The sequence below is a fragment of the Gracilinanus agilis genome, chromosome 2 (genome assembly GCF_016433145.1).
Source record: "Gracilinanus agilis isolate LMUSP501 chromosome 2, AgileGrace, whole genome shotgun sequence".
Classification (NCBI taxonomy): domain Eukaryota; kingdom Metazoa; phylum Chordata; class Mammalia; order Didelphimorphia; family Didelphidae; genus Gracilinanus; species Gracilinanus agilis.
The window spans coordinates 424,659,856-424,684,200 of record NC_058131.1 but is presented as its reverse complement, the minus strand read 5'-3'; the positions used below and the strand labels follow the sequence as shown (position 1 = coordinate 424,684,200).

Genomic DNA, 24,345 nt, shown 5'->3' with positions numbered 1-24,345 from the left:
TTTGGAGTATGAGTGCAGTAGTGGGATAGTTGGATCAGAGAGTAAGGATGGTTTGCTTTTTCTATATAATTTCAAATCAAATTCTATTTTGATTTGTGGTAATTTTGGACAAAGTATTTCTGGATTACCAGAAACATTTAGTCATCCCCCTCCCCCAATTCCCACCATTGGACAGTTTTCTTCTTATTCTGGCTGACACCTTTCTATTCCACTTTGACTTGCCCTGTGGAATATTTTTAGGCTTGCTGGAGCTCACTTATCCTTTCTTTGACATTTGCTTTCCGTAAACCTAGATTATGTCAGACGTGTGTCACTCTTTCTTCTCCTTCTCTATCAAAATTCTAAGCTGGAATTCCCCCCAAGGTTCCCATCATTTTCATGTCAATCAGTTCCGTCTTCTTGGTGAGAATAAGGTCAAAAATAGCAGTTCCTCTCATTTGTTCTTCCACCTTTAGAAGGAAGCAAATAGACCGATCCCAACCCAGCACACTAGAGTGAGGAAGAGAGCTGGAACAGATATCCAACTAAATGAAATCCCCTGTTACTACATCATGCCTCAGTGCTATGCCTGTAGTCTCTAATACTGTAGTAACAATATTCATTTTATTTCTGCCTCTGTTGATCTTATCTACAAAGGCTTGCCCCAGGTTTCCTTATTCAGTCTGGTTTCTGGAGCTTCTCACATGAGTTTCTTAGTTTCTCTCTCTCTTTCTCTCTACCTCTCCTTCCTTCTTCTATTTCTTTATACATAAAAAATAATATTTAATTAGCTAAATGAAAAAATTTAACCATTTTTTGCTTAGTTAATTAAATTAATTTAATATTTTAAAGTTCCAAACTCTCTGCTGCCCCATCCTGCTCTTTGAGAAAGCAAGCAATTTGATATTGAATTTTTTTTTAGCCCTCTCTCCACCTTCTTTTCCCCTCCTTACTCATTTTTACCTGTCTTATAGTTTTTTTGAGGGAAAAAAAATACTGGAGTGGTTTGCCATTTCCTTCTCCAGCTCATTTTACAGATGAGGAAACTAGAGCAAACAGAATTAAGTGACTTGTCCCACAGCTAGTAAGTATCTGAGACTGGATTTGTACTTGGGGAGAGGAATTTTCCTAATTCCAAGTCCAGTATTCTGTTCATTGTGTCACCGAGCTGCACCTGTCCTTATTCTAAGGCATGAGTCTCTACTCACCCAGTGTCAGTGCTTTCAGGTTCTCTTTTCCCCATTATGTTAGGGTGTTTCATTCAGTTTGTTTGATACCCATTCTTTGTGGGTTTCTATGTAGACTTCAGGAGCAGCTAGGTGGTAGGGTGAATAGAATTCCCTGCTTGGATTCAGCTGACTTCAAAACTGGCCTCAGGCACTACTAGCTGTGTGACCCAGATCAAGTCACTTAGCCCAGTTTGCCTCAGTTTCCTTATCTGCAAAATGAGCTCAGGAAAGAAATGACAAACCACTCCAGTACCTTTGCCAAGAAATCCCTAAATGGGGTCAATAAAGAGTTGGATGTGACTGAAATGCCTGAACAACAAAAAAAAAAATTGAATTTTATCTTATTAATTTCTGGGTATCTCCCCTTCCTACACTTGTGTCAACTCTCTTTGCTATCTAGCCTATAAGTGTTGTTAGACTTTTTTTTTTCTCCTTTCCTCCTTTCTTTTCTTTTTTAAAAGTCCTTTTAATTACATTTGGAAAACTATGCAAATATGTTTTTATCAGCCTTTATTAAGTGTGCTCCAACCCTGACCTAGGGATAAGCTTGTGATTTGTATATTCCAAGGCACAGCCTTCGTGTCCATTTTTTCAAGTTATTCAGGGACTCTTACATATATTTCCTGATTACCAGTGGGTAAGGTGCTTAGTGCTTGTAGAGAGTCAAAGAACAAGACCTCATACTGTACTTAGAGAGCATCTAATTTAGTAACTAAAGACAGTAGTAGACTGGGTGGGATGAGGGCCATGGAGAATGGCCATCCATACAGCTTGGAGGGATTGAGGAAGGAATTAAGGAGTAAAACATATAGGACAAGGAAGACTTCATAGAAAGAGGAGAATTAGAAGTCTGGGTAGGCTTTTCCCTGTGGTTCTTGACATTCTTCCAAGGGTTCATTTTCACTTCTATCTTTGTCCCTGGGCAAAAAATCTTTGCTTTTTATTGCTTAGGGATGAATAGCTAGGAAGAATTCTAGCTTGGGGATCAAGATATTTGATCACAATTCTGCCTACTAGTTAGGTTAGTGACTTTGGATGAATCCCTTCTTCAGGCTTCAGCTCCTTAAGTAAACAAAACCAGATATTCTTGGTTCTGAGGTCTGTCCTGGTGCTGATGTTCTGTGTTCTCTTTGGTCTAGTTTGTGATTCTAACCTTGCTCTTGATTTGGACTTTCCCTTCCCAGTTGGAAAACCTAATGCTGGACAAAGATGGTCACATCAAAATTACCGACTTTGGCCTGTGCAAGGAGGGGATCAAGGATGGTGCTACCATGAAGACCTTCTGTGGGACTCCAGAATATCTGGCCCCTGAGGTGAGCTTATTCTGTCTTTCTGCCCTGGGTGAATCTCTTTTCCTTCATGGGCCTCAGTTTACCCACTTGCAAAATGAAGGACGTTGGTATTGCTGAGCTCCCATACACTATGGTATATACATGAGAGGTAAGCTTAGTTTTACCATTCTTTTTTCCCCCAGCATTCAGGGCAGTGCCTGCCACCTGGTAGATGATTAATAAATGCTCACTGACTGACTCACTGATTTCTAAGCCAACTCTTTTGTGTTCTAACCCTACTATCCTGGGAAATTTATTCATTCAGTAAATATTTATTGAGTATGTAGAATGCTGCGCCATGATGGGGGAGATGCAGAGTTTACACGAATTCAGATAAGTTCCTCCTGTCAGGGAAATCCTACTCTTTGGTGTGGTCTTGATTCCACATCATCCTTCTGACCCATGATTAGGGATTCCTTCTCAGTGCCTAATTCTAACCCATTTTCTTTTCTAGGAAACTGAGAACACCTTCTGTGTATAAATACCCTGTAGAGATTGAAAGGTTGTTCCAATCTTGCTGGTAGCTTTCTCCTTTTATTTAAACCCTTACCTTCTGGCTAAGAATCAATATTGTGTTTTGGTTCTAAGGCAGAAGAGTGGTAAGGACTTGGAAGTGGGGATTAAATGATTTGCCCAGGGTCACACAGCTAGGAAGTATTTGAGGCTATATTTGACTCCAGGACCTTGTCTGTAGGCTTAGCCACCTAATCCACTGAGCTGCCTAGCTGCCCTCAGCTTTCTTATTTTTTAGTTAAATAGTCCCCTTTCCTTTTGGAAAAATGTGATGCTTTTTTTAAACTTTAAATTTAAATTTTATTTTTTTCTCATTTATATGTAAGCAAAAAATCTTAACATTATTTTTTTGGTTCTTTTTTTTTTCCAAACCCCTGTTCTTTTTTTAAGATTTTTGCATCTATGTTCATTAAGGAGATTGGTCTGTAGTTTTCTTTCTCTCTTTTGGTCTGCCTGGCTTTGGAATCAGTACCATATTTGTGTAATAAAAAGAATTTGGCAAGACTCCTCCTTTGTTCATTTTTGTCAAATAATTTGTAAAGTATTGGGATTAGTTGTTCTTTAAATGTTTGGTAGAATTCACTTGTGAATCCATCTGGCCCTGGGGATTTTTTCTTAGGAAGTTCCTTGATGACTTGTTCAATTTCTTTTTCTGAGATGGGATTATTTAAATATTCTATTTCCTCTTTTGTTAATCTAGGCAATTTATATTTTTGTAATTATACACCCATTTCACCTAGATTGTCATATTTATTGCCATATAATTGGGCAAAATAGTTCTTAATAATTACCTTAATTTTCTATTCATTAGATGTGAGATCATCCTTTTCATCTTTGGTACTGTTAATTTGATTCTCTTCTTTCTTTTTTTTATTAGATTAAGCAGCACTTTATCTATTTTATTTGTTTTTTCAAAGGACCAGCTCTTAGTCTTATTTATTAGTTCAATAGTTTTTTACTTTCAATTTGATTAATTTCTCCTTTAATTTTTAGGATTTCCAATTTAGTTTTTATCTGAGGATTTTTAATTTGTTCTTTTTCTAATTTTTTAAGTTGCAAGCCCAATTCATTGATTTCCTCCCTCTCTATTTTGTTGGTGCACTCAGAGATATAAATTTTCTCCTGAGTACTGCTTTGGCTGTATCGCATAGATTTTGATATGATGTCTCCTCATTGTCATTCTATTTAATGAAGTCCATAATTGTTTCTATGATTTCTTTTTTGACCCATCAGTTTTGAAGAATTATTTAGTTTCAATTACTTTTAAATTTATCTTTCCATGGGCCCTTGTTAAGTACAATTTTTATTGCATTATGATCTGAATAAGTTGTATTTATTATTTCTGCTTTTCTGCAATTGTTTGCAATATTTCTGTGTCCTAGAACATGGTCAATCTTTGTATATGTACCAGGTACTGCTGAGAAGACGGTATATTCCTTTTTATTCCTATTCAGTTTTCTTCAGATATCTATTAACTCTAATTTTTCTAGCATTTAATTCACTTCCCATATTTTCTTATTTGTTTTTTGGTCCAATTTTGGTCCAATCTAGTTCTGAAAGGGGAAGGTTGAGATGCCCCACTAACATGGTCTTACACTCTTTCTTCCTTGAGCTCCTTTAATTTTTCCTTTAGAAATCTAGATGTTATGCCATTTGGTGCATCAATGTTTAGTATTGATACTATTTCATTATTTATAGTACCCTTTAACAGAATGTAATTTCCTTCCTTATCTCTCTTAAATCAATTTCTCCTTTGGCTTTGTCTGGTATCATTATTGCTGCTCCTGCTTTTTTTTACTTTAGATGATGCATAATAAATTTTGCTCTAGCCTTTTACCTTGAATCTGTGTATGTCACCCTGCCTTAAATGTGTTTCTTGTAAACAACATATAGTAGTATTCTGGTTTTTAATCCACTCTACTATCAACTTCCATTTAATGGGTGAGTTCATCCTATTCACATTCAGCATTATGATTATTAACTATGTATTGTGCTCCATCATATTATCCCCTTTAAATCCTGCTCTATTCCCTTCTCTTTGTACCTCCTCACCAGTGTTTTGCTTTTTGTCACACACACACACACACACACACACACACACACACACACACACACACACACTCACTCTCTCTCTCTCTCTCACACACACACACACACACACACACACTCTCTCACACACTTCTTCCTCCCTCCTGTTACCTCCTACCTCCCTTGTCTTATTCCCCTTCTATTTCTCTGTGGGGTAAGATAGAATTCTATACCCCACTGAGTATACTTATTTTACCCTCTCTGAACCTTTTATGATGAGAGTAAAGTTTAAGCATTGCCTGTTACATATACATCATGTCATCATTATCAGCTTACTTTTCCACTGTCTTTTTGAGTAAATTCTTTTTATCTTCTCTACTACTGAGAGTAATTTTTGAGAATTACAGAAATCTTTTTTCCATGTAGACTTATAAACATTTTTACCCTCTTGAGTCCCTTAAATTTTCTCTTTCTAATTTACCTTTTTGGGCTTCATATTTTTTTGTTTAGGTCTGGCTTATTCCTCAGGAATGCTTGGAAATCTTCTGTCTTATTGAATGTCCGTTTTTTCCCCCTGATAGAGTATACTCAGTTTTGCTGGATAGGTGACTCTGGGTTGTAAACTCAAATCTTTTGCCTTCCTGAATATCATATTCCATGCCTTTCAACCCTTTAATGTAGACCACTGTTCTTTTTTTAACCCTTCCTATCTGTCTTAGAATTGATATTGATTCTAAGACAGAAGAGTGGCATGGGCTAGGTAATTGGAGTTAAGTGACTAGCCTAAGGTCATATACATCCAGGAAATGTCTCAGGTCAGATTTGAACCCAGGTCCTTCTGACCCAAGGCCTGGCACTCTATTTACTGTGCTACCAAGCTGCCCCTAACATATTCTCTCTCTCTCTCTCTCTCTCTCTCTCTCTCTCTCTCTCTCTCTCTCTCTCTCTCTCTCTCTCTCTCTCTCTCTCTCTTTTTAAAACCCTTACCTTCTATCTTGGAGTCAATACTGTGTATTGACTCCAAGGCAGAAGAGTAGTAAGGGTAGGCAGTGGGGGTCAAGTGACTTGCCCAGGGTCACACAGCTAGGAAGTGTCTGAGACCAGATTTGAACCTAGGACCTCCCATCTCTAGGCCTAGCTCTTTATCCACTGAGCCACTCAGCTGCCCTGCTAACATTCTCTTTTAAAAATATTTGTGTTTTTTTCTCTCCTTCTCCTTCTTTGGGAAAGTAGCAATATGATATAGATTATACAGAGACATTTGTTTTGATGTGACAACTTCCCAGCAAACCCCTTCCAAGAGTATTCCCCAGCCTCCCCACTGATATGTGTCTTGATTATGAGAATGTGGCCACTAACATTAACTTTTGTGTTTAATCAGGATTGATCAGAAGGTCTTTCATCGTTTTGGTCATTACATATACTGTCGTGGTTCTCATTTATCGCTGTTAGCCCTTCTGCTTTCTTTCTGGATCCTTTCAGTATTCCCACATTTCTCTGAATCCTTTCTTTTTGTCATCACATTAACTACATTAGACTAGTTTTAGCCATGTGCTCCATTGTTGGAGACATATTGTATTTCCTGGTTTTTATATCCTCTTGAGAGAAGGGACTGTCTTTTGCCTTCCTCTGTATTCCTAGCACTTAACACAGGACCTGGCACGTAGTAGGTGCTTAATTAAATACTTTTTTAATGTGTTGTCGCAAATAATGGTGCTTGGAACATTTTTGTACATTTGGGTTTTTTTCTTGTTAGTAACCTCCCGGGGGCAGCCCAGTAGTGGAATCTCTGGGTCAAAGGGTATGAACAATTTAGTTTTTTTCCTTGTGTAACTCCAAATTGTTTTCCAGAATAGTTGAATGAATTCAGAGTTCTACCCAGCAGGGTAGAGCTTCCAGCCCTTGTAATTTGATGTTTTATCATATTTGTTAACTTGATGTATTTGAGGCAACACTTCAGGGTTTTTTAATTTTATTTTTTCTCTGATTATTAGCAATTTGAACATTTTTTAAAGGATAATTGGTAGTTTGCTATTTCTTTTACTTTTAAAAATTATTTTTCTTCCATGTTCAGTGCATGTCTTTATTGATAGCATGTCTTGATGGGCACCCATGGCTTCTCACACTTGCTCATCCTGAGCACACAAGAAAGAATTGGGGTTCATACTTTTTTTATTTTTTTAAAAATCTAGTATTGCACTCACCAGTAGCTTTTTTCTTCCCCCCAAAATTGAAAATTGTATAAAAAAAGATGAGACATTTGAAACTTTTTTTTACAATAGACAACATAAAAATACAAAAATTAAAAAAAAAGAATAGTTGAAAAATGCTAATTATTACTGCTACAGGGCTCTTAATTCTTCTCCCTCTTGACCTGCTCAGAAACTAGGAGGGATGAGAAGACACTGAGAGACTGATGCATAAATGAATCTGCAGAATAAGATGAAATTGAAGAATGTCTCTTTATCTTGTAGATGAATATATCCTTAATCTTATAGATCAATGATGGGCAAACTATGACCCACAGGCCAGATTTGGCCCCCTGAAATGTTCAATCCAGCTGCTCGACATTATTCCTAATCTGAAGAATACAATGAGTAGAATACAATACAGTGAAACTTTGAAAGAGTTGCCTTAGAAACAGACTGACAGATGAGCATTTCCTTTCCTTTGGCGCCCCCTCTTTAAAAAGTTTGCCCATCACTGTAGATGAATATGAGTTGCCTAGAGATTCTGAGCGCTAAGAGTTTTTTTTTCTGCTAGCCCCATTTTTTCCCAGTCATGAGATCTCTCTCTGTCTCCCTCTCTCTGTCTCTGTCTCTAGGTAAGAAAGTAAGGGGTTTGGATTCACACACAGAAAATAAAAATATACAGTATTTCAAAATTAGTGCATCAGAGAGCTATAAAAAAAAAAAGTACCATGAAAAAGTCCAAGAGAAGATGATGTTACTGGTGGGAGGAGTTAGGGAATGTTTCCTGTAGGGGGTGGTTTTAGATTTGGACTCCAGTAGATTGTTAGGCATTCACTAGGTGAAAGGGGAAGCAATACCGGGGTGCCTAACTTGGAAGTAGTAATTTCCCCATCACTAGAGGTATTTAGGAAAAGATTAAGTGACATCTATTCCCTTCCACCCAGTATTCAATAAAAGTAGCTAGGTGGCTTGATGTATAGAACTCTTAAGTCTGTAATTATGAAGACCTGAGTTCAAATCTGAAATCAGACACTTATTAGCTATATGACTTTGCAGACACCACTTAACTTCTGTTTGCCTCAGTTTTCTTATCTGTAAAATGGAAATAATATTAACACCTACCTTTCAGGATTATAGTGAGATTCAAAAAGAATATTTGTAAAGCACAGTACCAGGTATATAGTAAGCACTTAATAAATGCATGTTTCCTTCCTTCTTTCAACAAGGGAAGATTATATAATACCCTGGGGTCCCTCACCACATCTGGTTTTTTGACTATGTCCTGGATAATGTGTCCTTTGCTGAAGGCCAATGAGCTCAAAAGGGCTGGTCTGTTTTCCAGTGGGAAATACCTTCCTGGCCTCTGGGTCAGTTGCTTTTCTATCATTTCTGTCTCCACTTGAGAATACGGTCTGACAGGCCAGTTTTCTGCATCCCAAGCCCATAGTCCCAGGACTAACTTTTACTCTCCCCATTGTTTACTCCCAGAAGCCAAAGAGCTTTCATCTGGCACCTGTACTTTCCATCCCCCCTTGCACTTATAGCATGGTGGCTTTGCTTCCATCTCTGGAGCCTCAGTTTTTCCTTCTTTCAAATGAAAGAGTCAAATTAGAGACTATCCAGAGGCCTTTTCCCTCTCTGAGATTCTACATTCTGTACTCGCTGGCTTGACTTGACGCGAGTTTGAGAAGAAATTTAACTCTGAGCTAATGTTATTCAAGTTCTGGTCTGCTCTCATTGGTGAAGAAAATTAGAGCTATCCAAGAACAAATGAGCTGCTTCCGTAGGTGGTGAGTTCTTTGTCCTTTGAAGTATTCAAACCCCAGGAGGATGACCACTTAACTTGTCAGTGGTAGCATGTAAAGAGATTATTTGCTCAGATAGGGTTAGAATTCTCTAATTCCCCATGCTTCCCAGCCTCTAGTGGACAGGCTTATGATAGAGCATGGCATGTCTGTGGCTCAGGGCTCCTTGCCCCCTCCTGTCTTCAGTTACTCTTTTCCTGAGACGGGGCTTTGCAGTTGAGAAACCAAGGTTCCAAGAGGATGATTAATTTGCCTGGGTTTCTTGCTAATATGCAAGCTAACAACCCAGGTGTTCTGACTTCCTGTCTGGTGTCCTAATCGTGGAATCCCATCATTGCATGCTTCATTTTGGTTAGTAAGTTTTATATCCCTTTACTTACTTCTTTATATGTTACCTTTTTTTTTTCAATTTTTATTTTCATTTTCAAATTCTCCCTCTCTCCACTTCCCCCTCTGCCCCATCAAGCAGGCAAGTACTATTAGACAGATGAAGTCATCCTGTGTACCCTATAGAAGTATCAGAATTGTTCCCTGGTGGGACAGCTGGTTTGCTCAGTGGATTGAGAGTCAGGCCCAGAGACGGGAGGTCCTAGGTTCAAATCCAGCCTCAGACACTTCCCAGCTGTGGGACCCTGGGCAAGTCACTTGACCCCCATTGCCCACCCTTACCACTCTTCCACCTAAGAGCCAATACACAGAAGTTAAGGATTTAAAAAAAAAATGTCCCCTGGAACTGCTGCTTGTCCTTCTGCAGACCTTGGGGTACAGCATCAAGGGGGCTATGACTGACCCCAGATAGCTAAGATCCCTCCCACCTTTCCAGTGTACCAGATTCTTTCACACACATAGATTCAGAGGTCATCCAGTGTACTGGAAAGAGCCTTGAACTGGAGATTAGGAAAGGGAAGGAAATATTAAGCACCTACTATGTGCAAATACCATGCCGCATTTACAAATATTTTCTTATTCAAGCCTCTTGACAGCCCTTTAAGGTAGGCAGTTTTTCTTAAACTCATTTTATAGTTGAGGAAATTGAGGCAGGTAAGGGTTATATGACTTGTCCAGGGTCATTTGATTCTCACAATAACATTGTAAGGTAGAGGCTGTTATTATCTCCATTTTATAGTTGAGAAAACTGAGGCAGGCAGTGGTAAAGTGACTTGCCTAGGATCACTTGATCCTCCCAATAACCCTGTAGGGTAGGGGCTATTCTTATCCCCATTTTATAGTTAAGGAGACTGAGACAGGCAAAGCAGTTAAGTGACTTGCATGAGGCCACGCAGCTACTAATTTTCAGGTTTTCCTGAATCCAGGTCCATTGTACCACCTAGCTGCCTCATTAGAACAAGGCGATTTGAGTTCTGTGTGATTTGGGGAAAGTCATTTAGTGCCTCTTAGCCACAAGTTCCTTTCTCTATAAAATAGGAGAGATATATCCTAATCCCAGTTCTGTTCTACATATTTCCATAGGTTGTGAAAAACTCTTTTAGAAGAAATGTAAAAGCCCACTAGAAGTGTGAATAGTTGTTAACCTCCCCATAGGTCTTCGAGGGCACCAGGAAAAGGGGTAATTACTAGAATTCAGTACTGGACGGAACAAGGAACAAGTGGTGGAAGCTATAGGGAGGCATCTTTAGTCTGGATATAAAGAAAAAGATTCCTGTAGTTGGAACTGTTGGAAGGTAGAGACCCTCACCTGACTGGAGGTCTTCCGCTCCATGGCCATTTGTTGGGGGCATTCTAAGAGGAGAGGTTTGCTCTGCTCAGTTACAAGTTGGTCTAGCTCTGTGATTTTATTTATCCTCATTTTATAGGGGAGGAATCTGAGGACCAGAGAAGTCATTAAGTGAATTAAAGTCATTAAATCTATGATTTTCCATGGCAGATCTCTTTCCCGATCTTTCTGGGAGGACTATTTTTGGGAGAGGGAAAGGGATTCCTTTTACCCTAAATATTACCAATTGAGCCTGTGTCAAGAGAAGAAATGGATGGATCTCCATGGCCATGGCCTTCCAACTTTCAAATTCTGGGATTCTTTCCATTTATATTCAACAAACATTTTTTTAACCCCCTTACCTTCCATCTTAGAATCAGTACTGTATATTATTTCCAAGACATAAGAGCGATAAGGGCTGGGCAGTGGGAGTTAAATGTCTCTCCCAGGGCCACCCGGCTAGGAAGTGTCTGCGGCCAGGTTTGAACGTCACATAACCAGATTGGAATCCAGGACCTCCTGTCTCTGAGCCTGCCTCTCAGTTCACTGAGCCACCAACGCCCTCGACAAATATATTTTTTTTATAATTATGAAATGTCAGATAATAGGGATACATGTAGAATCCCACATTTATGTTGAAAAGTTCACCTCTGCAAATAGAGTGTGGTAAAGATGTGACTATATGTAAACCATTTATGTGAAAAGTACCTGGCTTTTAGCGAACGGCAGGTCCGTGTGAATCCATAATGTTATATGGAAACCAAAAAGCGAATGAAAACTTAGACCTCAGCAAACATTTTTAAGGCACCTCGTTTAACATAAAAGTTAAAGACACAGACTTGCCCCCGTGACGTCTGCAGTGTAGTGGGGGATGTCACCGTGTAAGGATGCGGCCGCCCGTATGTTGGCATGAGGAGATATGTCAGGAGGAGGCATGTCGCTGTGGGCATGGGAGAGGGAGTGGGAGTGTGTCTGGGTGTTGGTGTGTCACCGTGTCAGGATATGAGGCGCTCATCTCTGTGGGCATGAAAAAGATGGGGTTGTGCTGGTGTCCCCTGGTAGGGGAGTGATGGGCAGAGCCATGGGGGAAGTGAGATTGTCACCTGAGAGTTGTGCGTGATTGTGTGGCTGTGAGGATGGGAGGGAGAGGGTGGGGGCTGCCTGGGGACGTGGCGTGGCCGTTCCTGTCATTTTAAAGTCCTGGGGCAGATCAGGAGGGGCTATGGTTCAAAGAAATCATCTCTGCCATGACCTCTGTTAGGCCGACTCAGGCTCTGGGAATCTCAGAATTCCAGTGGGGAGAGGCTGGGCAGCTGTGTTGGTCTGTGTTCTCCGGGCAGCTGCAGTGACAGCTGTCCTATTAGGGTGAATTACCCAGAGAGGCTGTAAATAGACCTGAGGCAGGGAGTGGGAGGGAAAAGGCAGAGGGGTCCGTAACCTGATACCCACCCCAACCTTCCCAGAAGCATTGGGGCCCCTGCCAGGTCCCCCGAGTGCTCTGTAAAAGGTGGGGGCCTTGTGGGCAGAGGTGGGTCTCACCACACCATCAGATCACCCTTCCAGGATCATAGGATTTAGAACCAGAAGGAATGGTGAAAGTCACTTTTATTCTTCTGTCACCTTTATTTCTGAATTGGATCTATCCTGTCCCCTTCTCCTGATGAGTGAGCTACCCCTCATTAAAAAGAAAATAAAAGATGGAAACAGTTCAGTGACATCAGCTAGTACATTCACCATGTCGGACGCCATAGGCAATATTTCCCACCTATAATCTTCTGCCTCTGCAGAGAAGGGAAGGTGATGCTGCTTTTGTCCAGGGAGAAGCTTGGGCAGTATAATCACATAATATTAGGTTATGTTTTTTGGTCTTTCTTTTTATATTGTCCTTCCAATACCTTTACTTCATAACTGGAAAAAGAGGCTAAGAAAATGGAAGGGACTTGTCCAAGTTCACATAGGTAGTTCTTGGAAGAGATGGGCTTAGGATCTAGGTCTGCTTCATTCTGTATTCCTTTCATCACTATGAACTCAGGAGAGTTAATCCAAAGAAAGGTAGTGAGCTCCTTGGCAAGGTATTTATAATGGGAAAGACCATTAGCCTATGAGTAGAGAGGCAAGTACTAAGTCTTGCATACATGTGTGTGCAAGAGCTTTATTCCCTCTTCATAGCTCCATGCTCTTCTTTTTGATGATAAAGAGGCTGGACTAGGTGATTTTTAAGTTCTCTTCCAGCTCTGATAGCCTCTTTTTTTGTTCTTTATCACTGAAACCATTCAAACAAAAGCTAGGGCAACCTCCTGCCCCTGACTGGATCAGGGATTCTTCCCATAAGGGAGAGATTGAGCTAGAGCTCTCACTTCTGTAAGCTCCTCGGCTCTGGAGATATTTGAGTAGAAGCTGGGTAACCCTTAGTCAGAGGCTATGGAAGGGATTCTTGTCTCATTGGAAAGCTGTATCATAGATTTCTTTTACTTTTCTTTTTTTTAGCCCTTACCTTCTGTCTTAGAATGAATACTGAGTGTCAGTTCCAAGGCAGAAGAGCAGGAAAGACTAGGCAACTGGGGTGGAGGGACTTGTCCAGGATCACATAGCTAGGAAGTATCAGAAACCATATTTGAACCCAGGAAGTCTCTAGGCCTGGCTCTCTATCTGCTGAGCCACCTAGCTTCCCCTAGAGCAGGAGTCGGCAATGTATGGCTCTTGAGCCATATCTGGCTCTTTTGAGGGCCAGATATGGCTCTTTCTGCAGGAGCCATAAAGTCATGAAATTACATTTTAAAAAATGTGGCATTTATGGCTCTCACGGCCAAAAAGGTTGCCGACCCCTGCCCTAGAGGTTTCTTTCTAATGTTTCTGAGTTTAAAGCATTGGAGATCATTTCTGTTGCTCTTCCCATCGCCGTTCATTTGTTTCAGTTGTGTCTGGCTCTCTGTGATCCCATTTGGGGTTTTCTTGGCAAAGATACTGGATACAAACCCACATTAAAAGGATCTAGTTGAAGAATCTCATTTGCCTTTCATGCCCACCTTCTACCACTACATATGGCATTTCCCAGAGCTATCTACCAATAAGAGTCATAACAACAAGTCCTAGTTTAGCAAACAACTCACTCACTATATTCTTTCCAGGTAATGAAAGCTTTATTGGTATCATTTTATTGATATGGAAACAGTTACAAGCGTAAACCACTTGTCTAGGTCCACCCAGCTCATAAAGGCCAATGATGGGACTTAAACCTCCCTCTGATTCCATACCTAGTATTCTTTCCACTCCACTGTGGAATGGAAACCAAGCCAAGGGTTCCTTTGCTACCTCTGTTAATTCTCACAACATTTGTGCAAGGCTTCCTAAAGACAGTCGGATCCTCCCTCCACCCTGGCCCATCACTCTTGGCAATTGCCTAGTAAAATGTAAACTCCTTGAAGGTATAATGGCTGTTTTTTTCAATTTTGCCTTTTTATCCACAGTATCTTGTACAAAATGCCTAGTAAATGGGTGCTGGGCAGCTGAGTGGTGCAGCAGATAGAGTGCTGGGCCTGGAGTCAGGAAGACTCCTCTTCCTGAGTTCAAATCTGGCTTTGGGCACCTACTAGTTGTGTGACTCTGGACATAGCATTTAATCCTGTTTGCCTCAGTTTCCTTACTAGTAAAACCAGCTTAGAACCAGCAGTACCATTGTTGGGTCTCTTTCCCAAGGAAATCAAGGAAAAAAGAAAAGAACTCATATGTTCTAAGATATTTATAGCAGCTCTCTTTGTGGAAGCAAAGAACTGAAAATTGAAAGGAAAGGATGTCCATCAACAGGGGAATAGCTGGACAAACTGTGGTATATGATTGTGTTGGAATATACTGTACCACAAGAAATAATAAACAGGTTAATTTTTTTAAAACTGGGAAATATCTACATGAAGTAATGAAGGGTGAAACGAGTAGAACCAAGAAAATATGATATGCAGCTACAGAAATATTTGAAGAATAACTTGTGAATGTCAACCTCCAGAGAATGAACTGAAAAATAGAATTTTTATATCTTGAATCTTTTTGTTGAGTAATACCTTCTATGGTGCAAGAAGGGAAGAGAAGGATTGAGATACCTGGGAATAAGTTCTATTAAATAAATTTTTTAAAAATATAAAGGAACTCAAACTTTTTAAAAAAATGATCTGCAAAAAGAAATGGTAAACCAATCCAGCATCTTTGTCAAGAACACTCAAATGGGGTCATGAAGAGTCAGACATGACTGAAAAAGAATTAAACAACAATCACGGAATGTGTACTGGTAGATTAATATTGGAGGACCTGAAGAGAGGGTGAGACTGTGTGGGAGTGTCAGAATCCAGATCTGCTTCGTTCTGTACTCCTTCCAACCCCAGGAACCCAGAGTTAATTCAGAAAAGGCTGATGAAGAAAGGTAGTGAGCTCCTGGGCAGGGCACTATATTGAGAAAGATCACTGGATATGAGTGTAGATGCCAGGGTTCAGATCCTGGCTCTTTGTAGTTGATGCTTCCTGTCTCCCTGCCCCACAGGTGCTTGAGGACAATGACTATGGACGGGCAGTGGACTGGTGGGGCCTGGGAGTGGTGATGTATGAAATGATGTGTGGCAGGCTGCCCTTCTACAACCAGGACCATGAGAAATTATTTGAGCTGATTCTCATGGAGGAGATCCGATTTCCCCGAACGCTCTCCCCGGATGCCAAGTCTCTCCTGTCAGGGTTGCTGAAAAAGGACCCTAAGCAGAGGTAAGCAGGGTCTCCTGGGCAGTGGGGTCTAGCAAAGCTGGGCATACTGTGGGTGCACAAGGACTAGTTTGTGCCTTTCCATCCACTGAGGTTCCTGAGGGTAAAGAAGGGGGTACTTGTTTATACTTGTTGCCTTTGAGTATTAATCATCCCCTTTATTAAGTGCCTCCTACATTATGTGCTGAGTGTTGGGGCTCCATGGACAAAAGTGAAATAATCTGGTCGGGACTTGATTATGACTTGGAGAAGGGAGTAGACCAAGAGAATCTCTTAATATCTATAATATCTGCCTCTATAAAATGAGAAAGTTGGACTGGGTGATGATATCTATGGTTGCTTCATACTTGATGTCCTCTGAGTTAGAGCAAAGTAGGTTTCATTTCAGCTCCCTTTTCCTTCTGGAAGCAAGTCTTCTAGGGAGTCTTTTCCCAATGCCCCTCTTGGGTGCCCAGCCAGTGCCCTGAGAAACAGCCTTTGCTCTGTTGTTAATCTGTCCTCCCTTCCCTCAGGGAGTCCTTGCAAGGCGTCTATAATTAGTCGTCAAAATAAGTCCTGCTCTGATTCCTCATCCATGGAGGAAGGAGCCCCTGGGTTCTCACAGGCTGTTCCAGGAGAGTAGAAGTTCTGTCAAATTCACCCAAACTAGAGAGGCTTGAAATATGGGCCTTGTGCCAGACTCTGTGTCTCTTGACCAAGGGCCCAGGGATAAGCCAAGTTGGGAAGTTAAGCCCAGTGTGCTGAGGGTTTTTGCCATCACCGCTCTAGAAGACATCCTGCGAAACCAAAAGCTATTGGTAGAGGGAGTGTCAACACTGAAGAAATCAGCTCTTTTAAGGATAGAAGAAATAATGATGGTAGAAGGCCTGGGGGATTTGGGGAGAAAGAGGCTCAACAGCAGACGGGGATTCTGGGCCTTCTTGCGCACACAGTGCATACTTTCTAAATGAGAGTAGGAAGTATTTATAGCCGTCTTAAAACACAGTTCCCATGTTAAATTATAGGCCTGTATTATATTGATTTCATTTGTAAAGTTCCAATTTACACCCACCACCTTGATGACAACTGTGTTATTAGGTGAGGTGTTCTCCTGGAGGTTTCACCATGGACTTCTTGAAACCTGTGGCCAGAATCTGAAAGCAGGAAAAGATGCATTGGGTATGGTGAAAAGGGTATTGGATTTGAAGTTAGGTGCCCAGGGATTGAGTCTGGGCCTCAGTTTCTTCACTTTTAAATCAGGGGGTTGGATTAGATAGCCTCAGAGGTCCCTTCCAGCTGTAGAGTTATGAGACTATGAATCTCTAAGGTTCCTTCCACCTCTGAATTCAAGGATTTGGACTCATACCTGAATGAGTTTCCTCTACGATATTCTTGGCCCGTGTTGACCTAGTCTCTGTTGTAAATGTGCCAGTAATGGAGAATTCGTTACCCATTCCACTTTTGGACAACTCGTCATTTGGATTATGAGACTGGTCACAAGCTTAAGTAATTTGTTGGAGAATTTCATTCATCTTCACCATGCAGAAGTTTTGATCCGGGGGTAGCCTGGGTGGCTCTGTGGATTGAGAGCCAGGTCAGGAGATGGGAAGTCCTGGGTACAAATCTGGCCCTCTGATACTTCCTAGCTGTGTGACCCTGGGCAAGTCCTTAACCCCCATTGCCAATCTCTTACTTCTCTTCTGCCTTGGAACCAGTACACAGTATTGATTCTAAGATGGAAGGTAAGAGTTAAAAAAAATTTTTTTTAATTTCTTTTCCCCATATAAACATTTATGTGATGAGGAATTAACATTTATATTTCAAATGACCTTCAGGTCGTACCTGTTTTTTGAAAATATCTGTCAGGAGTAGAGATGTTTTTGCCTTCTTAAGCCTTAGAGGGAAACATTAAGCATTTATTAAATACCTGCTGTGTTCTAGGAACTATGCTATATTCAAAGAAAGACAGAAAGTATTCCCTTTTCTTAGAGCTGACAGTCTAGTGGGGGAGATAACATGCAAACAACTTAAGTACAAAAAATGATAAATACAGACTAAATTGGAGATTGTCTCAAAAGGAAGGCACAAGCATTTAAAGAGATGGGGATGACCCTGGGCAGGTCACTTGACCCCTATCACCTAGTCCTTACCACTCTTCTGCCTTGGAACCAGATCCAAAACAGAAAATAGGGATTGTAAAAAATAAACATAAAGGGATGAAGGAAGGATTCTTGCAGAAAATGTGATTTTAGGTGAGACCCAAAGGAACCCAGGAGGCAAGAGGAAGAAGGGAGAGAATTCTGGGCATGGTGGAGACAACTAGTGAAAAGTAACTTCCCCAAATTTATGCAGTAAAAAGCAGAGTGTGATTATTTTTCAGAACCATCTCCCCCATCTTCTCTCTACTTCTTCCCAGGGCGATTTGATAGATTCATAGACTTTTAGGACTAGAAGGGATTATGGAAAGCATCTAGTGGTTCAGTTCCTCCACTTTGCAAAAAAAAGTAAAAAATGGGCCAGAAGGAGATAGTAATGCCCAAAGTTTAAATAATAATAATAATAATTTCTAGCATTGAAAAGTATTTTAAAGGATTTGCAAAGTAAAGGTGTTACCTGGAACTCAGGTCTATGCTGGCAGAGCTTGAGGGGGAAATAGTTGGAAATAGTTTGGTTGGGCTACCTGCTCACCACTTCAATTATAATAATAATAACTAGCATATAGCACCTACGGTATTTCAGCTCTGTGTTAAATTCTTTATTATTATCACATTTGATCCTTACAACAATTCAGCGTGGTAGGGCTATTATTCTTCCTATTTTACAATGAGGAAATTGAGGCAGAAAGATCCAATGATTTGCCCACTGTCACGTAGCTAGTAAGTGAATAAGGCCAGATTTGAATTCAGATCTTCCTGAATCCTGATCCAGTGCTCTATCCATCCAAATGCTAGTAGTTTGCTCTCCCCCCAGTTGACATGAGGAAGCAATAATGGAGCTGAGACTAGAGCCCAAGAATCCTGTCTCCCTGCCTAGGGTTCCTTCTATCATTTCCCCCTGGGATGAATGCTCACTTGGGTCTAAGTAGACCATTTTAGCTCTTGGGGTTGAGACATAGCAAGGGTAGTTGTGTGAGAAGACTGGAATCTGGGGTAGTTTCTGCCTTCTCTTGGTTAACCAGCCAGAAGTTGAGATGGAAGTTTCTGTCTGCCTATGCCAGCAACCTCTGGACCAACTTCTCCTTGGTGCAGTCTGACGTCCTTGGTCAGAACCTCCCCCCTTCCCAGCCACCACTTGTGTCCTGAAAGTGAGCTCTGAAACTGCTGTGTGGGACCCAAGGCGGCGGCTCTGTTCTGCTGGTGTAGGAGTTCCTGGTCTTGCAGCTGCCGCTTGGAGCATCCTCTGAAGGAGATAAGCCAGCTGCCTCCCCTTGGCTTCCTTTGCTGGGTTGCCACAGAGAAGAGCCATGGGAACTGTTTGCATCCAGAGTGACAGTCCCCCCCCATAATATGATTCATGGCCCCTGCCATCCCCTGCCCAGAATCACGTGCTCCCCAGCCTTTGCCTGGAAGGAGGTCAGTCCTCCTTCTTTTGTTTCTTCACCTGGAAAAAAAGAGAATTTGCTTCAGAAGGGAGAGAATTCCATTGGCACTCCTGAAAGAATTGAGATCACAAAACATGGACCAAAGGGAACAAGAAAACGAGACCCAGTCTAGTTGGATCTGTGGTCTGGGACCTCAATTCACTGGCGTAGATTATAGCCTATCTCGGCCCTCTCATCTGCCATGATCCTGGTTCACATTTGACCCATTAGCAGATCTGTCCAATATGAAGGATCAAATTTAATAGGAGTGAATGTAAAATTCTTCAGGCCAGTTAATTTTTTCTTTAATGGGCATAAGATGGGAGAGAACCTGGCTGAATAATAATGTATGTATGGAAGAAAAACCTCAATTCATTGTGAGTCCACCAAGCTAAAGGCTGTTTCCAGATGGAGGGAGGTGAAAGTCCTATTTTTCCTCTCCTAGCCAGACTCACCTAAAATATTGTCCTGGGTATATATACACTGAAGGAGGCCTATTGATAAGCTGGATAGTGTCCAGAGAGAGGTGACCAAGCAGTTGAGAAGACTGGTGACTGAGTCTTAGGTAGATCCATTGAAAGAACCTGGAACATAAACTCTTGAGGAAAGGGAATGTTTAGACTTTATTATTACCAGCTCTCTGAGTAGTAGGTGTTTAATAACTACTTGATTAATTGAACTTAAGAATAAGAACAGTTTTATTTTTATCTAGTACTAGAACAAAAAGTAGAAGCTTAATAAATGCAGTTAGGTGGCAAACAATAGATAAATAAGATGGTTTGGCTTCAAGAAGACATGAGTTCAAATTGACTTCAGACACTTATTAGCTGTATGGCCCTGGGCAAATCATTTGACCTATGTCTACTTCAGTTTTCACATCTACAGAATGGGCATAATTATAGCACCCACCTTCCAGTATTGTTGCAAGGATACAATGATATGATATTTTGTAAACCTTAAAATTCTGTATAAATGCTTGTTGTTTTTATTATTATTATTATTTAGCCCTTACCTTTCATCTTAGAATCAATATTGTGTATTGGTTCCAAGGCAGAAGACCTATAAAGGGTAGGTGATGGGGGTTAAAGTGACTCGCCCAAGGTCGAATAGCTAGGAAGTGTCTAAGGCCAGATTTGAACCTACAACCTCCTATCTCTAGACCTGACTCTCAATCCACTGAGCCACTTAGCCGCTCCTATTATTATTTCTATAATAAATATTTATTGATTATATTTATCTCAGAGAAGAAAAAATTCATAGGAGAGGGACGTTTCATACTTTCTCTCTCCCCCTTTTTTCCCTTTATTTTAAAAAAATTTCTGGATTACTTGTCGATAGTTTTTAATAATCATTTTCTGACATTTTGCAATCCATGTTCTTTCACTTCTTCCCAACCTTCCCCACTCCCCAAGATGGCAGGTTGTACATGTACTATCATACAATACATATTTCCATGATTATCATGTTGTAAAAGAAAGAAAAATTCATGAAGGAAATAAAGTGCTTCGCTCTGCATTCAGACTCCATTAGTTCCTTCTGGTTCTGCTTACTTCACTTTGAATCATTCTGCATCACTTCATAGAAGTTTTTCCAGGTCATAATCTCTCTCTTCAAGCAGCTGAAAGGCTGTCCTGTGAAAGAGAGATTATAGTACTCCAGTGATGTGACCATTTCTGGAGACTGTGGAGAGAGCATCCCTTCTGAAGGCAGCCTCGGAGATTCCTTTCAGCCCTGAGATTCTAGGCTCCTTTGACTTGGCTTTGGGGGATATGTTGGATTATCTGTTCCTGCTCTCTCCTTTCTTGCTCATTTTCAACATCTGAAAGACCTCAAATGGCGATCATTCCTCCCAGTGGTATTATGGAACTTTGATATTCAGACAATACCTCCCTTTGTGAGATAGTTAGGGAAGGTGAGGATTTTCCTGTTTTCCAGACAAGGAAATGAGGCCCAAAAGTGGTTTACCTTTAGGGTTCCCCAGCTGGGGAGCTTTGGAACCTGCCCAGGCATCCAAGTGTTCCTGCCTTTCTAGACTAGTGTTCTTTTCACCATACCACATTGTGTATCCAAACGTATTGGAGGAGGCAAATAAGACCTGGGAATAGGTGAGTGAGTTATCTGTATCCCAGTTCTGCTGAACACAAACTTAACCCTAATAAGATTAAAATCATTTTCTTTGGTGATACAGTCCATCTGCTTAGCATGATTTAGCCCTGTCCCGGACCCCTTTCCCTGCTTGTGCCCAGTTTTCTGTCCCCTCATCCCAACCCGCTATACCTTAAAGCCCAAAGGAGAGAAGACTGAATGAGTAGTGGAACATTTACATACAGATTGTCTAGGATGTAAGCCCACTTCCTTAAAATTTTGATTTAAATATATGATACCATAGTGATGGGGTTCACTTTCTTGCCTGACCGCTAAGAGAGAATTCTTTCACCAGAGCATCCCATGAAACAAAGATAAATACACAATCCACAAGCAATTTTAAAAGCACCTACTATGTGCTAGGTGCTATGCTGGGTACTGTTGATACAAAAATGGAGGATCTTTGTCCTGACCTGCATTCTCCATATTTCTCTGATTAGTCAGCTGCCCAGCTCTTTGGACAGAAATGATCAAAAAATGAGGCTTGCCTGAGGATTCTGGGGGAATAGTTAAGGAGAAAGGAAGACATTATGCCAAGAATGAAAAATTGGCCCATCTGAAACTTACATTTGACCTTTTTCATACCCAGAGTCCAAAGGGTCCCCTTTGAGGATTAGATTGTCTAAATTATTATGCCATTATATTCTTCCAGTTTGTCAACCTATTTGCATGTTTAAATGTCATAGCTTGTACTCTCATGTAATTATTTTCCAAACACATGAAAAATAAATTGCCCTTTCCCTATCAAAAATGAATATCATAATTTTTCTTATGATTCTGCATGCTCCATTGATGTTCACACAAAATATTCTGTGATTATATTGGGAAAGGAGCTAAAAGAACTGTTTCCCAATTGATAAATGATCAAAAAATATAAACAGGCAGTTTTCAAAGGAATGAATTAAAGTCAGAAAGTCATGTGAAAAAAATCCTCCAAATCGCTAATAATTAGAGAAATGCAAATTAAAGCAACTCTTGAGAGTCCCACTTCAAACCAATCAGACTGGCAAAGTTGACCAGAAAAGGAAAATGACAAATGTTGGAGGGACTTTGGGAAAACAGGCATGCCAGAGCATTATTGGAGGAGCCATTTGGTAGAACTGGGCCAGCCATTCTGGAAAACAGTTTGGAACTATGCTTCAAAGTCACTAAATTGTATATGCCCTTTGACCTAATGTGACCATGACTAGGCTTATACCCCACAGAAATAAAAGAAAGGAGGAAAGGATCGATATGTACAAAAATAATTATAGCATTTATTTTTCTGGTGGCAAAAAATTCAAATGGAAAATGACTGAAGCACATGGCATATGAGTATAATGAAATACCGTTGTGCTATAAGGAAGGGCAAAAGTGATGATTTCAGAAAAGCACAAAAGCAAACCTGAGAAGACTTATGTGAGCTGATACAGAGTAGCATGAGCAGAACCAAGAGTACCAAATATACTATGGAGTGAGATGGGATAAACCACAGTATTGTAAAGACCAACAACTTTATCAATTGGAAAACGGTTTTTTTAGCTTCTATCCCAATGTAATCAGAATTTTTTTGTGTGTGTGGACATCAATGGAGCATGCAGAATCACCAGAAAAAAATGATAATTCATTTTTGATAGGGAAAGGGCAATTTATTTAAAGAAGTGATTGGTTCATCGAACCAATGGCAATTCTAGAGAATTGCTGTTAAAACACAGAGATTCAGTGTGCGGGTTAACTTGGGCATGATCATTTGGTAATCTTTTTACTTAACCATGTTTATTTGTTACAAGGATTTTTTGTTTTGTTTTGTTTTTTCATTGGGGATGGGAGTGGATGAGGCAGATGAGAGGGAAACGGATAATAAGAAAAAATTAAATTTGAAAATTAGAAAAAGAAAGAAAGGAAACTAAGGGGACGTTCTTAGACCATTTATAAACATTTACTTTCATCAGAGTGCCATATAAATGTAAAGTTGTTAGTGGCCTTCAGGGTAGGAACAAGTGATATGATTCTTCCCCCTCTTTCTTCCCCATACCCCAAGTCTGACCTGCCAGTCTGAGAAGTCTTGCCTTGTTGAAACAGAATAAGGATATGCATCCCATTCCATTCATTCATGGACTACGTGTATACTCTTGCTCACTGCTGTTCAGTCATCTGTCTATCTAGATCAAGAATTCTGGCCCTATAATGTTGAACCTTGAAGAACCCTACAGCAGTTCATGTAGAAATAATTGATTTAAAAAAAACCTTCTGTCTCTTAGAATCCATACTAAGTATTGGTTCTAAAAGTAATTTGTTCCACCCCCTTCTCATTTTAAAGATAAGGAAACTGAGTTCCAGAGAGCAGAAAAGATTTGTATAGAGATACATAGAAAGCTAGAACCAGAGTCAGGAATGGAGTCCAGGTCCAACCCCCACCCCCCATCTCAGCTTTTTTTTCTACCCTATTACACTTCATCTTATCAAATCCTGACCTTTCAGCAAGTTTAAGGTATTTGGAAATAGAAGATGAGGTCCCCCAGGATGGAAGATGCCACTCTTGGAGTTAGGAATTGTGAAGAGGACCCTAGACAGGGAATGACAAAAAAAAAAAATCATTAGCACCACAGCATTAAAAGACAAGTGTAGGGAATTCAGAGAAGCATGGAAAGACTTAAGTGAACTGATGCAAAATTAAGCAGCATGAAAAAATAGGTAATCATTGCATCAATGTAAAAGGAAAAAAGAAACAAAAGGAAATGGAACACAAAGCTTGGTTTTAGAAGTTCAAAAAATGTACCTCTCTCCTTCACTGTTGGCCTGGGGCCTGTGGATGTGGAATGATGCCCAGTTCTCTGATTCAGTTCACATGATTGTGTAGCTTGACTCTAGAAATTACCTTAGAGTCCATTGGTCTTAGGCTTTCATTTTATAGATGAGGAAACTGAGGCCAAGGTTGAAAACAAGGTGAAGTAGCTCACTCAGAGTCATATAAATTGAAAGTATCAGGGCCAGGGGCCAACCTTAGCTTCTTTGACTACAACTTTGGTATGATACTATGGTTGATTACTCCATTGCCTTAGGTTAGAGCAAAGACCCAGGTTGGAAGATTTATAGAAAGTGATTACGTGCAAGCACGAGGTTAATTACTT

General features: G+C 40.4%; 1 protein-coding gene across 1 annotated transcript in view; it reads left to right on the top strand.

Annotated features, from left to right (window-relative positions):
- Nucleotides 1–24,345, top strand: part of AKT1 (AKT serine/threonine kinase 1) — a 129,891-nt gene that overhangs the window by 94,213 nt on the left and 11,333 nt on the right. Inside the window, exons 9-10 of the mRNA XM_044664650.1 lie at nt 2,393–2,521; nt 15,320–15,534. Of these exons, the coding sequence (XP_044520585.1) occupies nt 2,393–2,521; nt 15,320–15,534 (344 nt within the window). The remainder of the gene's footprint in view (nt 1–2,392; nt 2,522–15,319; nt 15,535–24,345) is intronic.